Source organism: Calidris pugnax, unplaced genomic scaffold (assembly GCF_001431845.1).
Source record: "Calidris pugnax isolate Ruff unplaced genomic scaffold, ASM143184v1 scaffold24, whole genome shotgun sequence".
Lineage (NCBI taxonomy): Eukaryota > Metazoa > Chordata > Aves > Charadriiformes > Scolopacidae > Calidris > Calidris pugnax.
Genome location: NW_015090922.1, coordinates 5656682 through 5674735, shown reverse-complemented (window position 1 = coordinate 5674735; position 18054 = coordinate 5656682). Strand labels below are relative to the sequence as shown.

At 36.6% G+C, this 18054-nt stretch overlaps 1 protein-coding gene across 1 annotated transcript in view; it reads right to left on the bottom strand.

The window, feature by feature from the left end:
• Positions 1-18054, bottom strand: part of USH2A (Usher syndrome 2A (autosomal recessive, mild)) — a 393292-nt gene that overhangs the window by 132333 nt on the left and 242905 nt on the right. The window contains exons 38-39 of the mRNA XM_014950535.1: positions 7756-7906; positions 7441-7583 (exon numbers count right to left, since the gene is read on the bottom strand). Coding sequence (XP_014806021.1) covers positions 7441-7583; positions 7756-7906 — 294 coding nt within the window. The remainder of the gene's footprint in view (positions 1-7440; positions 7584-7755; positions 7907-18054) is intronic.

Genomic DNA, 18054 nt, shown 5'->3' with positions numbered 1-18054 from the left:
GCAATTTGAAGGGCTGTTAAGTTTTTCAATTGAAATTTCATTTAAAATGCAGGTGCTTTTTATTATATTGAGGCTTTACTGCTCTCTAGGTACAAGCAAGAACATGGTGCAATAACACAAATCTGGCTCAATCACTGATCAGTAACAGCTGTAATTCCAGAACATTTAGCATTCTTATAAACCACGTCCTGAAATCTATAAATTGCTACAGCAGATCAAGAAAATACTATATTCCCTCCTATTCTGCCCATAGCAATTTTGACATTTATGAGATTTTTCTGTGAACATTACATTTTATTGAAATCTTAAAAAAAGATATACTTGGATTTAGTAATTGTTTAAAATAGCTTTAGATTTGGGGATTTGGGGGAGGGAGGAGGGGTAAGTTTCAGATGCTTCGGGGTTGAAAATTTAAAATTCATTAGTGATTGTGGGTGTGCTAAGACTTCAGGACACACGACATACAGCATATGCTGAATTCCACGGTAGTCAACACCATCATTTAATTTCTAGTGAAGCAGTATGCTGCCCAAACCACAAGGAACAGCATCTCCATAGGAAGAATAATTTATTTCATTAGAAGTTAAATTATTTCTGATAATTTTTAAGTGAAAAGAGAAAGAGAGGGGAAAAAAAGGAACCCTAGAAAACAAATCCAGCACAATGAGTGTCTCCTCCTATAATTTGGAATGACAGCTGACACAGTCAGAAGTCCCAATTTTCCTCTTACATACAGAGAGAAGCAAATCAGTATTATTCCACTGATGTCTATGGAAACAGTGATGTAAAATTGGGATAGTAAGCTTTTGCTTTGTTTTTCTTTTAAATTTGAAAAAGCAACATTTTTTTTTTTCTTTCATTATATGAGGCATATATATATAAGCAACTCTATAAAACTCATTTGTAACACATATCCTGTTCTACTCACAGTAGTAATAAGGATGGAGTTCTATATTTAATGTTTGTGCACTCCAGGATTAATTTAGATCTCTGAATTTACAAGTATAAAAGATGTTGTGTTGTAAAGAGCAATTAAATTCTATTTGCATGTACTCTTGGACAAAATCAATTAGGTCATAAACTGGAAAAAAATTTAGTCCGTTATCTAGACTTCACTAAAAGATGGGAAGGTGGAGGTGTAAACCCAAATTAGATGTATATTCTGTAAACCAAAAATTTTTTCTGAGTGGAAGGGGAAAGAGGAAAATTTGCATTGGAATTGAAGACCTTGAAAATAAGTTGCTGCAAATTCTAGTTTAATGGGGGAGGGGAGTTGAAAGTTATAATATTTACCACTGAGCTACAAACTTGCATTTTATCTAATTATACCTCATAAATAAGCTATCACACTGTGAGCTTCTGCAGGAGGAAAAACAAAACCAAACCAAACCCCAAACAATCAAGCAGTTTGTCGTGAGGGAACAGATAAGCCTTTTTATTCCTAGTGAATAAGTCACTGGCATTACAGGTGAAACATTCATGGTAATTAGTTCAACCTGTGCTTCAACCCCCCCAGAGTTTAGACATATTCCTTAAGGACAATCTGTAATGTATGGGAGGAGCTGTCAAACTTAAACTTTGAGTCCCCCTAATCGCTCCCCCTCCCCTCAAAAAAGCATATTTTGGTAGCTAGCATACCTACCCACACATTCCCTACTGCCCTTTTAAAAGAGAGACTTTTAAGACTCTCTGAGTTCAAACAAGACGTTTGAGAGATGCTTAATTGGCCCCACTGGATGGGAAAGCATTAAATCCTGGTCCCCAACACTCATTCAGTGTAGCTTCTTTTTAAATGGCAAGCAGAATCATCTAATTCTATATACAAATCAACTAGCACGATACTGCTTGGTTGAAAGGGTCACCACAATTATGTAAAACATGAGTATTAACTATAATTGGGATAGTTTGCTAATACAATAAAAAGCTCTGAACATGAGAAAAGTTATGCTCACAGCAGTAGCTATCACTTTCTAAAGTAAGAATTCATGGATGAAATGACATGAAAAAGATGGTTATAAAATTTTAATGGAATGATAAAAGGCAAAAGTCAGCCTCTCAGCTGAATTCTTAAAATCCCTATATATCACAATCAGCTCCTTAACTGTAAAATCAATGTGGAGTATAACATGTTGTCAATGTGGTTGTCACTGGAGGGAAGACTGCAAAGTATGACAGCTACACAGCTCAGCCTGACAACGATGAAAATAAAATCATAAAGCTTTTTACATGGATGTAATTGTTTATAGAAGTAACTACTGAGCATCGGAACAGTGGGCATTTTTTTCCTTAAGATTCTTAGTTCATATTTCAAACCATTTCATTACAGTATTAATACTAGAAGATAGTTTCATTTTAGCAAATGAAATTATCTTTTATGGCAGGCTATTTTGCTCATCTGCTTCAAAAGTTCAGACTTGACTCAAATGAAGGCAGAAAATTGTCATTCATCTTTTTTAATTCCCTGATTAGAACCAGACATTTGTTTACTTATTGTACAGACTGGGGGAGCACGGAACTATGCTCTTATGGATGTATTTTGGGGGAATCTATACTTTCATTAATATATTGAGACATGTACCTGGAATACTGCCCTTTAAAGCTAATGAGAAATACCTGATTTTCTGGGAAACTCTCTCACTAAGCAGAGTAGAAATTCTGTGCCTTTTATTCTTGAATCATTTACTCTTTTCAGGAACATGGACAATGAAATTATATATCCTAACAAAATGTGGTGTCTTTCATATACTACTGGCTGTATCCAGCAGAAAATCCAAATTGTGTAGCTCTGGGCACAAGGGACCACAGGACTCTTTTACCACTTCAGATGACAGAAAGCAAAAGTTATTAGGCTGTTCATACAATGATATGCAGTCCATATGAACCCCTTCAGATATGTATTAAGAGCTGTCTTTAGAGTATTCAGACTTTTTGCCCTCTACTGGTCTACTGCACATTTGTTCCAGAACCTCAGCCTACCAGTTAAGAAAATTCCTCTAATTCATAATCTATAAGCATGCACAGGCAGTTTCTACTATTTATCATATGATCATCATATCATATCTGCCATGATACTACTTCAGCTTAATTTGTTCTTCTGTCCTTTTGCTATTCACCCTATCTTGTATTTCACATGACTTTCTCTTCCCTCCACAGGTTTTGTCTTCTCTTGCTTCCATTTCCATTTATCTTTCTTGAGCACAGGTGACCACATTCACATCAGCTAACTATGGATTACTTTATATGCCTAAATTATATGGACCTAACCTACATAGCTGAAGTAGGAAACTTGCCTTCGCAGACAATGAATGCAATCAGCAAAGATAACAAGCACTTCCAAAAGCTGAGAACTGCATCATCTACCCTCTTGTCCCACATTGCCTCTATCTATTGTCCACATAAGGAAGATTTAAGAGAATAGGCCTCCTCATCCTGGAACCAAAGCTTTGTGGTAAGCATGCAAGAGGAGCAGACCATAGTAGTCTATATGATAAGAATAATACTTCCCTGTGTTGTCAAGAAATAGCTCAGTTCGTACATTGCAGGAGGTATTTTTTTGGTTTGTTTTTTTTTTTTTTACTGCCTTTTTTCTCTGGCAACTTTCATATGTAATGACCTCAAGTGACTACTGCGTACTTTTGACATTGCTTATTGTGAATAAACATTGGACTGCCCTATAACTTCTTTATACATAAAAGAGATGGACTTGCATTCACTTGTGCAAGAACTAAAAATTCGTGTGAGATGCCTGGTAGGCAACTCACAAAGCCTTCTCTCTCAACTAGTGTAAACCAAGCACTTAAAAAAAGGGCTTCAGTAAGAGCTCTCCATGCTGGAATCGTACACTGACCCATGGGCCTGAAATGTAGCCAATGTAGAGAAGGTGCTGATGACCGAGTTGTCCTGCTGAATGCAACTCACTGGGGCGCAGACAGATTCTGGGACATTCAAAAGAAAAGAAAGGAACAGGCAGCTTTTCTCTCTATAGTAACAATTTTGCTAGCTTAAAAATTGTCCAAATGAAGATGGATTTTCTCAAGCAATAGAAAAAGCACCTTTGTCATTTGGGAACTGTCCCTCTGATCAAAGATTACACTGTGTGGATTGCTACCAGCCAATATAATTTTGTGAATCATAAAGCTACACCCAAAGTATGAAGCAGCTGCCATTGGGCCAGCTACAGGTAACTGTAACAAACTCCTTTACAACTTCCTTCTCTTTTGTTATGTTTACCATAACAAAAGGTAAAGCTTAACTGGTAACCTCTTTTTCTCATTTTATTTCTGAATGCAATGCATGAAATTCTGGTCTCAGTTCAATGGTACATACTGACCTCTCAGTTCAGTGGTGATTACATTGCAAGATAGTTATCTTAAATTTACATTCCAGTTACTGAAAGCGAGATCTAATCCAGAAACTTCATCAATTGTTTGTGTTTGTCTGGCAGTAAATAGTCTGATGGTATACTGACCAAGATCACTGGAACAAATATCTTTTATTAACACATGTTTAGCAGGTTTTAAAATATTCATATGTACATTATTGTTATCTGGCATGGGCAGGTTAGACTTGAAAAAATGCATAGAATCAGTTTCGAGTGCCACCCTCATGTAAATGGAAGTATTTGAAAATTATTTACGGCATTTTTCTTGCATTAAAAAATGGCCTAAACCTACTAATCTGCATATTAAGACATTTTATTATCAGATACAACAGATTTTTATGGCAGCATTTGCTGATTTCTTTAATCATTCCTAATATCCTCCTAGTTTACTAAATACTGATCATAAATATAATAAGGTATATTGTGAAATCATCAGCTTGTATTAGTAGAACTCTATTGACTTTAAAAGTGGATGTATTGATTTGCATCTATTGCTATTGGGTGTATGTGCACATAAACACACACACATGCTTTTATTTTATTCCTACAGACATTTTATGCTCTGGGGGAACAAAAAAAGACAGTTATTCACTGCATAAAATTCAATGAGAAGATGTGTAGACAAATATTTTTCAATAGAGTATGAGATATGGGAAATTTCTACTCTAAAATTGTACTTAAAAAAGTCAAAGTCTATTGGTTAGCAGGGCCAGGAATTAAGTGTACTTCTGCAACAAACTGTCAGTATAGGCAGTTGTATAAGAAACATACTGAAACTTTGACAGAAATACTGCTTATACCCAATTACAATCATTCAATTTTAAGCAATGGAGTTGAATATCCTTTCACAGGTGGCAGCCCTCCCCAATGATGGTCCTTTGTCACCACTGAAAGTTGGGGGCTTTTTTTGTAAATTACAAGGGTTGTGAGATACTGGGGACACATCAGCATGTATCATTTAGCACTATCAATGCAAATGGAAGAGGAAATTTTAAGGAAAATAATTTTCCCCTTGGAGACAAAGAGTTTGTAACTGAATTAGAGAAGTCTGTTTTAAGCTAAGGAACAAGATGCAGCATCATAACTGAAGGGGCAAGTGGTTTGTTAATCTTAAAATATTTTAATTGTGTAAACATTGGAAGAGGCATTATAGTTTTCTTTTTGTGTTCTTAAGTTTCATTTGGCAACATCTACCTTCCATACTAACGTAAGGCATTTTTGCAGCCAGATTTTACAAAGAGCAGCATTTCATGCAAAAAGACCATCTAAGTTCTATGCAGCAGGTAGCTTCCACATATATGTTCAGGAACACTATATAGGAATGCATGTCCTGTGTGGGCCTTCTGCCTTATCCCTAAGTTCCAAAAAGAGAATTTTAAAATTCTACACCTACTACTTTGCACAAAAAATAATTTTTACATATACTAACAAGTGATGCCTTTTAAATGCACTTTTGTGCTCCTCCTATCTAAAAAGAAACACTACTATGTGAACTATCTGACCAGAGCTAAATAACATTGCAATTTGAATTATACAGTCATAGGAGACTGCTTGCATTTAGACTATGAATGCAGACACATTTAATAATACTTGATCCACTTTTGGTAAGAAACAACTACAATAAAGGAACTGAGCCTCAACAAAGATTTTCACAGGTAGAAAACACATCTCTGGTATGTAAAGACCAAGTTCAGAACTTACTTTTATTAGGTAACTACTTATAGGTAATGTGTTCATAGAAGCATTTATACTTTTGGAGCTTAAATGGATTGATCAGATAAATTTTTGTTGCAAATTATTTGCTCAGCTTCAAAGAAAAATGTTTTACAATTGTGGGAACACATGTTTTCTGCTGGGTGTTTTCTCAAGATAGACAGCTATCCAGTTAGAGAAGGGACTAAAAGGAAGTTGAGTCATCAGCACTGAATATTTGCTACAATTGCATATGGGCATCATGTTAAATTTACGGTCTGAAATGCAGATCTCATATCAGTGTTAAATAGAAAGACCACAAGGCACTTTGGTGTGAAGGCAGAAAAAGCAACATAGCAATGAAACCAGTAATGAAACACCTCCACCCCTGCCTTTTCCTTCTCAGAATGACTTACTTGTTTGTTAAACAAGATAGAAGAGGAAAAATCTCTTCAGAAAAGTCTTAATTTCTCTAAAATTTGGTACAACTGTATCATCCTTTACCAATTCTCTTTTTTAAAAAAAGGCAGCAATGAATATATTTGAAAAAAACATAATTTTGTCCCTAAAGTGTGCTATTATATATCCTGCTACATTGTAAGACAAAATTAATAGCTCAATTTCTTAAAAAAAGCTGGACATTATGTATTTTGTTTATTTACTGTGTACAACAAGCTCGTTTTCTCATATACTTCTGCTTACATATTGTATGGGGTCCAAAATCCTATCCTGCCAATCAGAGGCTGTACATATATGCTGATACCTGTTCGTTAGATCAGGGGACTGTTGAACAAATTACGTGGAGTGAGGCTGCAGAACGTAGAACTATTAAAGAGGAAAATGATGGGACTTGCAATGACAAATTCAATTTCAGACCAGCAGATCACCACTTTTAACTAACACAGATCACTGGGATCGAAAAGTTCTTTTCAGCTGTGGTATAGCTTAGGTATTCTCAACCCAGAGATAAGACAACTGTCATATACTATTAGCTTCAACTTACTTTCTCTGGTATAACTGAAATCAGAACCAACTCCCTGAATATAAAGGAATACCACTTATAAAAGTGTACGTACCAGTGTGTCTTAAACCATATATGAACACATATGCATGGAGGGATATTCTATAAAGAAATCAGATACTATTTCACAAAACATATATTTAAATATTCATGTTTTATGAAAATCTAAGACAACAGATCCTTGATCCCATAGGAGTTATTATTGCAAGTTAATATTCAGGAAAGAAATATATTATTGCTATTTAACTGAAAAAGTTTGATAACCAAAAGAGATTATGTGCAATGGCAGCTGGATTGTTGTTTATATTTTCTGCTAAAGGGAGTTGAATTAGATTGGACTGCTTACTGTCCTCTGCTGTAGTCATTGAAGTCCAGTTGCTATAAGCATCGCCATAGCCATTGGAGGCAACCACTCTCATCTCATACTCAGTGTATGGCTGAAGATCTCCGACCCTGTGTTGTAGGGAAGCAGTAGGGCTGGAAAGCAAACTGCAAAGAAAAGCAGCATGAGTTACGTCATTAAACAACCCAGAACCTAAAGAAAGACTAAAACATTACATGTCTTGTAACAAAACCAGCCACCCTAAAGGTGGGCCATATTCAAGATAACGGGACTTTTCTTGCTCAGCAGTTGATGGTGGCCTTGCTATGGTCTGCGTACTCTAAAATGTCACCAGCAGAATGCCTCCGCCGCATCTGGAGTCGGTATCTGGGCGCGCCTGGGGCATTGTTGCGAACTGGTGTAGACCAGACAACCTGAAGACTGGTCGGAGTGGCAGATGAAAGCCTTGGAGGCATCACACCATCTGGAGCTGTCGAAAAACATGGATGAATTAGAGCAGAGAAAACCATGGAGAACATATGCCGGGTGGAAACAAAATGCTCCATATACTGGAAAAACTGTTCCTCAGGATCATCAGCAATGTTAATATGGTCCATTTAGTTTAACATTTTCGCTACTGAACAACTCTATTTCTTTATTTTAATCTTTCCAATACAGTTACATGAATATCACTTTGCTAAAAGCAAACCTCCAAACACCAGAAGTAATTCAGAAGCAACATATTCTCTACCACCTGTTCAAATATTATCTATTCCTTCTTGTGCCCAGGTCTGCCACCCTGAGAAGTTAAAGAAATGCTCATAGAAATGTTAAGAGTAAAATTGACCAGACTTTTCATCATTCAGATAACTTCTCACTCTTATAAATTAATAATAATTTTAAAAGAAAACAGCAGAAATTTTAAGGGAAAAAAGGTCTTTAGGTAGAAATTAAAATAGATTCTCTGGCCTACTGTTTTGTTAAGGAAATTAATTTTTATGAAGTCCAGGAACTGCAGATCAAAATCTGTCAGTAATGATACTATCAATGACCTTTAACTGCCACAAATTTCACTGCATGCACTAAAAAGAACTATGCCAATTTGCACCCATGAGTTTATGGTTTTGTTTTTTAAGAAGAAAACAATCTGTTGAAGAAATTTCAGTATATAAACACATCTGGAACTTTTGTATATAGTGCATGTCTGCAGCCATAGCTCTGAAGCTCTTTTCCAGAGTTAAAACACTGGAAAGTTACTGCTTTTATCATTTAAACCCTTGTATAATAGTTTTGCTTTTCATGGTCCAGTAGATACCATTTGCTTCTTTCTTTGGTCTTTCCAACAGAAACTTTTTGTTGCTGTTATTTTCTTCCTTCTCTCTATAGGAAAAAACAGTCTCACAGACCTGTAACTTAAAGTGTAGTTATAAGTCTCAGGGCATAAGATGTAAGCTTTAAGATGAGCAAACAGTATTTTACAGTGAGTTTTATGATTTTCATTTACCACCTGTATATGAGGTGGTTACTAAGAGGAAAGTAACAGACTTTGTGATACACTGACTTATTCTCTCCCTGAAACAGATAAAAGGATGGCATTGGCTCAGAAAAAAAAATAATCAGACACAATAGTTTGCTATATTGACACACACACATATATATACACATGTCTATGTATATATACACATATATAAACGTATATGTATATACATATATATACATAGACATGTGTATATATATGACATATATAATACATATATATGTTATATTCCAATATATATACAGAGATACGTGAACTAGCACCTGACTCTTTTACTCTGATACTTATGACTGAGGAACTTCAAAATTCTTCAGCTCCAGCTCCAAGGTGTATTACACAGCAAGGCACAAGACATGGCTTTCTCCAATCTAGAGACTTGCTCCCTTTCCCTTAAGTTCAAGGTCTGCCAGTTCTCATAAGGATTATTTACTAAAAGCTGGCTGCTGAAATACCCAAGTTATTATCAGGTATTTTACTTCTGCAGGTAGCCCTGCAACCCTCCTGTTTTTTACAGGACAAAATGAAGTAGAACAGGATCTCCAGCTTCCCTCCCTTCCCCTTCTCTCTATTTTTGGGCTTGAGCCAGCCTGGCTGCCTTGGGATTCTCCCTCCTTCTGCTGTTATCTAGACCTGGGCAACAAGGCACAAGTAAATACCAAGTAAACTTGGAAGTCTTCCTGTTTCCAAATCCAGGAGAAGTCTGAGGCTAAGGTAATTCATAGTCGGCAAATACCTTGCCAACACCTTCAAGGCCAATCAAGAGTTTTAAGCACCTCAACTCAGAGGGAAGAAGATGGCTGATTTAACTTGAACAGCCCCCAACATCCCTCCAGCTGAGCCATCAAAAACAAACATCTGCACACCCACTGCCTCTGTATGTGAATTAAATTTCACTCTCCGAGTAAAATGGAGAACATATATTTACCTCAATTAACGTTGTTATGTTTAGCAGCAACATAACTCATGTTGGAGTTAAGTTGTACAATAAGGGGGTTTAAATCTTATGGATGTAAAGTACAGTACTCGCAGATAATCAATGAATTATTTTGGCATCCCTTTGTAAAGTTATTCCTGAAGTTGTTAGCAGTCACTCAGCCAGCATGAGAAAGATGGCACAAATAATTTAAAAACTTTTATTAGAGGGCTTTAAACCGTTCCACAAGATGACACTACCAGAAAGACTCCATACCCCTTCAAAGAAGAGTACTACCTCATTTAGAAGCTTAAAATGCACCAGTTCTTTAAGTACACACAGAAATCCTGTACAGCAAAAAAAGCTACATCTAAAATTGACTCTAATTAGCTGAGCTGTAATTTGGCCATGAAGCCAAGGTTCACATTGTTATTGAGGAGACAGTGTCAGCAACTCACTGAGGAGGCAAAAGCATTAAATTTATTTCCAGTTCTGTCAGGACACATCACCTTTGTCTTTCATTTCTCAATCTGCTAAATGGAGATAATAATACTTATCCTTCTTTGTAAAGCTCTCCGAGATCTACGAAGCAAAAGCTCTGATTAAGCCTTATGTGTGTATAGTGGTGGTTATTGCAGCGATACAGGAATGTTCATCTAAAAACAAAGATGTAGCTGTCTAAATGTCAATAACAATTCACAGTGCGGGTGTTATTTTAATGGCGTAGGTAATCTCAGCTAAATGTTCAAATCTCTTCTACCAACAAAAGCACAGCACAGGGAAGAGTAGAAAATTTGGACAAATCTCTTCGGTGAAAGTCGACTGACCTGTAGAACAAGCCTAGCCAACTACTTTCAAACCAACATATTTGAATATACAGCAAATTTACTTAATCTGAAAGACCTCCTGTAGCTCACAGAGAATGTCCTCAGCTATGCATTAGTAAGTGTCCTCAGCCATGCGCTTCCAAAGGAATGGGGCAGGTGGGCAGGAGGGTACAACACAGAAATTGTCAAGTCTCTGCTGGGTCATAATGAGAAAGGTGCTCTATTAAACTAATCACACTTTGATCATTAAAACTACAGAGCGCTTCCCCTCCAAAAATGGTAATTCTAAATTGCACACAAAACATCCTGAGACTATTTCAAACACTCCTCATCACCAGGTCTTCAGTGTAACATTTCCCTCAGCTTAACCCTTTTATCCAATCCATATTCCCAAGAGACTCCTTACTACCCAAGTAATAACTGGCAACCAGTAATAATTCTACTGTGAATTTCTCAACAGAAGAGCCATGTATCTATCAGCTTGATATATCGTCTTTAAGATGCAATGTTGCTCAAAAAGCTCCCCGCAAGCTTTATTATGACCCTCAGGGGGCAACCACTCCACTTGCAGCCTACTGAATCAACATCTAGCCCAGTAAATCCTCACTTAGCAGGGCAGAAAGTCACACTTTGTATAAGAAGAGACTACAAAGGCAGAATAAAATACTTAATCAGATATCAATTTTAATCAAAGAATTAATAAAGAGCCCCACAAAATAATAAACACTGAAGACTGGTTAAAGCTGACAATGATATATTGTATTCCAGATACTCAGGTAGATGCAGATTAGTCAAGAAAGATCTGATCCCTGCTTGGCGACTAATGTGCTGAACAGTCTTTGAAAAGTGTTTCAAATTCTTGCCTCAATTTCTTTATCTTAAAAACCATATACAGGAGTAGTCAGCTTTTTAAGCATTTGTCTATTTTAAGACAGCAAACATTGTGCTTAAATGTTTACTCCATGTTGAAAGCCTATTTTTCTGGGAGGCATCACTTCATTTATCATAAGGATATATCTGAACTTTAGATTTTCTGAAAGTAGAAGACTTTAAGCAGGACTATTAAAGGTGAACTATCGGTAGGACAATAAATTATTATTTAGTTCTCAAAATGTCTGCACTATTAATCTTTAATAAGAGGAAAAAACACCAGTACAGCTTGATTTGATATCAATTAAATTGGTGTAAACTCACACCGAATTTCAAGTGAAGTGACACCACTTTTAACAGTGATCATATATACCAGCCCTGCTGTACCATTAATTTCTGCAGATAGGCAGCTAAAAGAGTTTGGAGCTACGTAAATCTAACTCTATAATTTTTCACATCTGCATGTGTAAAATAGTTAGCACAGATGATGCATTTGTGTCTTATCAAAATATTTTTCTTATACAAGTATGCAAATGATAACTGCAGATATTTAACTGCAGAGAACGAAAACAGGCTCTCCACAGTTTGTGCTGTAACAGCAAGGAAAAGTTTCAGTGAGACTGCCTTTAGATGAATGTCTCGCTCAGTCATGCCTACTCTCACTCTTTTCCAGGTTCAATTCACAAACCCCATTTCTTTATCTCATTGCAGTGGTTGTTTAGATACTCCTGATTTTCAATTTTAGGTGCCCGTACTGAGATCATCTCATTACGGCACTTTTTATGGCAATATGTTCTGCACATTGACATTTGTTTCTCCTGATTTTCCCAGGTATGTCTGTTATCTAGTTGTTTGCTCAGTGCAAATAATTCCAGTCATTGCACTCTCCATAATTCTCAACATGGCCGTGTGGTTTTGTTTCATTTAACCAAAAGACAGGCCATGATGCTGGGCCATATGTCATCACTAGAAGGGCATGCTAGTTATAAACCTTTATCTATTGGCAAAGCAGAAGATTGCTTTTTTTGTTTCTTATCTTCACAGGCTCATTGAAGTTTACTCCGGTTTGGTTTTTAACGCTCTTTTCCCAGTTATCTTTCCTGCTCAGCGTATAGCAAATACACACAACTGGACGTGAGTTTTCATTAAAAATATATGTTCAACCCTGTTGTTTCCCACCTACTCAACACCTAAAGAATGCATAGAGTATTCTTGGATTTTCTTTTAATTTTATAATGTCACTGATGTATGTTTTCAGTTACAGACGCATCTCCATCCAATAACACATATACCCTTTATGCAACACACATCCATGCATTTCAGATCATACAATGTGTAAGGTCCATGCTGGCCCTTCTTGCTTGCCCCTCTCTGGCACATGGGCCTGGGAAGAAAGGAAACTGCTATGGGGAAAAAAGCAAGTAGCAGTTTAAAGCCACTGTAAACTTCCCAGTACATCCAAACCTCTTCACCTTATGTTCATGAGTTTTTCTTTTCAGAAATATAACATAAACATGGTACAGAAATACCTTGTCCTCTCTTCATGATCTATCCTTTTTTATATATCTGATCTCTGCTATAATAGTAATTTCATTTGAAAAGGAGTGGCTTTGTAAATATTTTCACTTTAAGCATTAATCTTTAATGTTACTTGTACTTGTAAGGCACAATATTACTTGGAAAAATGAAAACAAGAAGTTTGAAAAAATCTAAAATTTATCTTTATCTGAATTGAGTGTGTAAGCTCTAACTGCAAATTTTCCTCCACTTGCACTATTTGGTATTTCAAGCTGCAAAGTACAATTTTAGTAAGGCCCTGAAAATCAACTCAGGCTGTACTCCATTACCTACAAACCTGAAGTTTAAGACAATTGCCTTTTGAAATCCCAAAGCAGGCTTACTTATTCCTCATTAATACTGCTTTTGTGAAAAACAAAAATCAATCCCTCCTTCCTTTTAATGAACTTTTCTTCATGTGCAGCCTCAACATCTGCAATTTAGATACAGGTCTCAAGTAAAAACGTGTAAGAGACACCCTTTTCCTAAGTGTTACATTTTACTGAGGTCAACACTATAAAAATGTCTTATAGATTTGTCGCCTTTACCTTTATATAAGAAGTAACCTGCCTCATGCTAGATAGAAGTTTATCCGTGTTACTCAGCAAGAACTTTGCTAAACTCTAAAAGCTACAAAAGAATGCCAATAAGCAATTAGCTGAATGATTAATGATTTTAATACCTGTAATAAAGACATTGGATGGAATTTATTACTCCTCGGTGAAACTAATTATTCATCAGACTGTTTAAAAGGATACCTAGCCAATAACTGTCATATCACAAAATTATTTTTTTAAAAAATACTATGAAGAAAAACCATAAGGATTGGTATTAAAAAATCAGACAGAAACCACAATTAAACAAACAGATCCTGTGGGTTAATTGTGACTCTGGTTACTGGAAAACGAAATCTCTCTGTGAAGCAGCTTTGAGAAACTCAGATCTCTTTTTACTTAAGGGAACAGATGTGGCAAGAGCAGAGGGCACAAGATCCCGTTTATCTTCATGCAATGGCTTCAGCTTCCTGCATGAAGCAGCTTCAGAGATGAATTTCAGGAGATTGGTTTGGTTTGGGTTTTTTTGGAAAGGAAGAAGGTGAAAGAATTTGACATCATATTCAAAATCTTGCATCTTCCCTTACAATTGATAACTGCAGACAGAGAGCTATGACCAGAGGAGGGTATGCAAGCTTCCACATTGATGGAAACATCTCTGGTGAGAGTCTCATAGACTGCTGGCAAGGAGACACTTGGCGAAACTGAAGTTTCATTCTTAACATTGATGACACAGTTTCAAAGAACTGCAGGCTGGCTTTTAAGCTTTCTACTTCATGTTTGAAACTAAACAGTTCTTATATAGCTCTGGGAATAGGGGATTCTGGAAAGCAACAGAAAAAGCAGATTATATTACTGATGGCTGGGAAAAAAACAGGGAAGAAAGTTTAAACCTATGTGGCTTAAAGAACAATATAAGAGCAAAGGGATAGACACATAGGAATCTTTGACTTCACAGAAGTTTTGCAAAGACAGTGTCTCTGTCCTGAGGAACAGGATGTACAGTAATGGGATTAAACTGCTGCAAGAAAGATTTCAAATCTCCATCAGACTATATGTTCTATCAGAAATTAGTTTTGAGGGAAGAAGATCACAGAATCACACCAACAACAAAACAAGAACAACAAAACAAAAAACACAACACCCCATCAAATCACACCCACCCACAAACCAATAATCTTGGGCACTAGAGCATGCCCTGAAGAGCCATGTCTACACGTTTCTTAAATACCTCCAGGGATGGTGACTCCGCCACCTCCCTGGCTAGGCCATTCCAGTGACTGACCACTATCTCAGTAAAGTAATTCTTCTCAGTTGCCAACCGGATTTTGCCCCATTAATCACAACTCTCTGGGCATGGCCATCCAGACAGCTTTTTATCTAGTGCAGGGTACACTTGTCTATGTCATGATTCGCCATTTTCTCCAGGAGAATGCTGTGGGGGACAGTATCAAAGGCCTTACCAAAGTCCAAATAGACAACGTCCACAGCCTTCCCCTCATTGAAAAAGCGGGTCACATGGTCATGGAAAGAGATTAAGTTGGTTAAGCAGGACCTCCCTTTCATAAACCCATGTTGGGTCGCCCCGATCCCAAGATGCACAAGATGGTTTCCCAGTGAACTCTTTTTCAGCCAAAATAATTCAGTGAAGGGGACTCTAACATCATAGAAGATGAAAAAGGAACAAAGAGAAAGGAAAAGGCATAGAGGTGTTGATGTTACAAGGAGTGCATGCCTCAGTCTGAAGCACAGATTGTTGAAAATTAATTTTTAGTATTGTTTTATTCTATGAAAGCAAAAGAATAACATAGGATAGTCAAATCCAGAAAGCAACATTTTACTTGAAGACATGGACATGGTTTCTGCAAATGAGTGTTGCTACATCTCCACTCAATGTGGCAAAAGAAACTAAGAAAATATAGCAACCTAACTGAATGCTAAAGGAAGTGAGATATTAGAAAAGATGTGAATGTTCTTGTTAACTAAGAAGTCTCCTGGTTCAAATGCCAGCATTATGTGCACTCCTGCAGCATGAACGTGCCAGTGGACTGTTACTCACACAACAGTCTACCCCGCTGACAGAAAACGAAAGTGTTCCCAGTTGATGTGTATTTTGACAGAAGCATCAGTTTACATATGCCTAAATATGCAAACTGGAGAACAATGCAGGTTTGCAAATAAATTAGATCTGCAGTAAGATAACCTATGGATTTTTAATTCATAAATTTATCTGCAGTATAGTGGATGGTGTGAAATACTATCCTTTTTGATGGAATCCAAGCTTTTGAGTATCCAGAAATAGAAAACAGATCTGAAAAAACGACAGATCACCTGATGTTAGGGAGTCACTACACACTGGGGCTGGTGTAGTCTTAATACATCTCGAACATCCTCAAGGTATCTGCGAGATTCATGTCACCATACTACCTTTTGGCCATATAACAACTGAAGCCAGAACAGATTTCCTCAAAATTTCTGCTCATAGTAACCCAGGCAACACGGAGCTGGTTCACAGCTGCAAGTTAACTTCTTTATGCCATATGTGGTAATCAAAAAAAAAAAAACCTTGTCTCATTGTCAATGTCTTTTTATAGGGAAAATGGGAGGAAGGTGCGGAGGAAGAAGAAAATTATTCTTCCCACCTACAGTTGTCCCCTTCTTTCTCATCTCCCCCACAGACAGCATGAGCAGAAAGTCTGACTCTCCAGCATGCCTGGAAGGGACCAGCTCTCTGTCATGGCTCTGCCAAACCACCTCACCCCTTCAAGCTTCCACCTCTTCCTCTTCCCTTTCTCTAACAGAGAAATGTGCATTTACACTGCCACATTTCCAGTGGCATTTACATGTTGTTTTGAAATGAATACTATATAGTACTATGATTTATAAATAGAGAGAACATTTAGAAAATCAGCATTGTTGAAAAAATAGAAGTAAAATCTTAGCTAAAATCTAAGCTTTCTGTAGAAGGAAAACCAAGCACCTTACTTTTGACTAAAAATACCCTTTGTTTATACCAATAAATAAACCATTCTTCACAGTATACTCACATATTATAGGATCAGATGACTTTATCGTTACTGGAAATTCCAAGGTTGCAAAGACCAAGACCCTGACTCCTTAGGTGTGAGTACATTTGGATATCTCAGCCGAGGATGTGCTATCATTAATACAACTCATTGCAGCTTTGGTTTTGGTTCTAGTCTCCTGATGGTACTGATATAAAATAATACTAAAGCTACAAACATAGCTGTCTCCTTGTATTTCAGATTGTTTCAGTGTTCATGGTAGGATATTCCCATAATTGTTGTTCATACACTTGTTTTCTGGATGGAGCTTGCAGAGTTTCCAAAAGCTTTTGTATATTCTAACTTACCTAATCTTCTGAAATATATCTTTATGAAATATATGTATATGACATACAAGAAAAGTAGCGACTGGTTCTTGGATATTTTGTTCATATATCAAAGAGCGCTACAGGAGTGCACTAGGGAATATGTTGTCAAAGAAACCATGGAATTTTACCTTTTCATTTCCCATTTTCTCTAAGGTGTATTTGCTTATCACAACAGTATCAAAGTGTCTTCTATGTCAATGCTGAAATAAATATATTACCACTGAAAGTTGTGAAGGAAATTCAGAAATTCGGAATCTACAAAACCTCATAAACGTTACAAACTCTAACATTACAGACTGGGAGTCTCCTCTTTGCTTGCAAAAAGTGTTGTTCACCTAATGGCAGTGGAAGTCATGTCTTTAAAATATTAAGGATATTAATCCTTTGAAAATTTACCTCTTATAGTTCAATGAAGTGTCTTCTAAAATTTTGCTCCCTGGAAGTTTTTCAGTAGCAACCGTACTCTCACAAATGGAAGTTTAAAAAAAAAAAATTAAAAAATTAACTACTTTGCTCCAATCTTCAAGCTATTAAAAAGCATATTATCTTTTCTTGCTCACCTGAGTTGGACAAGGATGAAAACAAAAATATCAAAGCAACAATAGTTATTAAGTAGAAACTCTGGTTTGTGTGTTGTCTTAATCTGCTTCTCAATTCACTCTAAGGCACTCAAAGCATACAGCCTTTGAAGTAGCCTGCCTATACTCTCTAGTTTTCTTCTGCAAACTACAGCATATGTCAGGTTCAGACAAAATACCAAAAATGACTGTATATTTTATTAAAAGCCTATTTTTTTCCTCTCTCTCTTTTTAACAAAAGTCTAATTTAGTTGTTGTTCCCTTAGGTACAAAGTACACAGTTCATAATTCATTTGATATAAAATGTCAGTTTAGATTTTTGCACTTCTTTGATAAATGAGAAAAAACATGTACATTTCAATTTCCTTCTACGAGGTTTTACTAGCAGAAGCCCCCTCCCATTGTGCT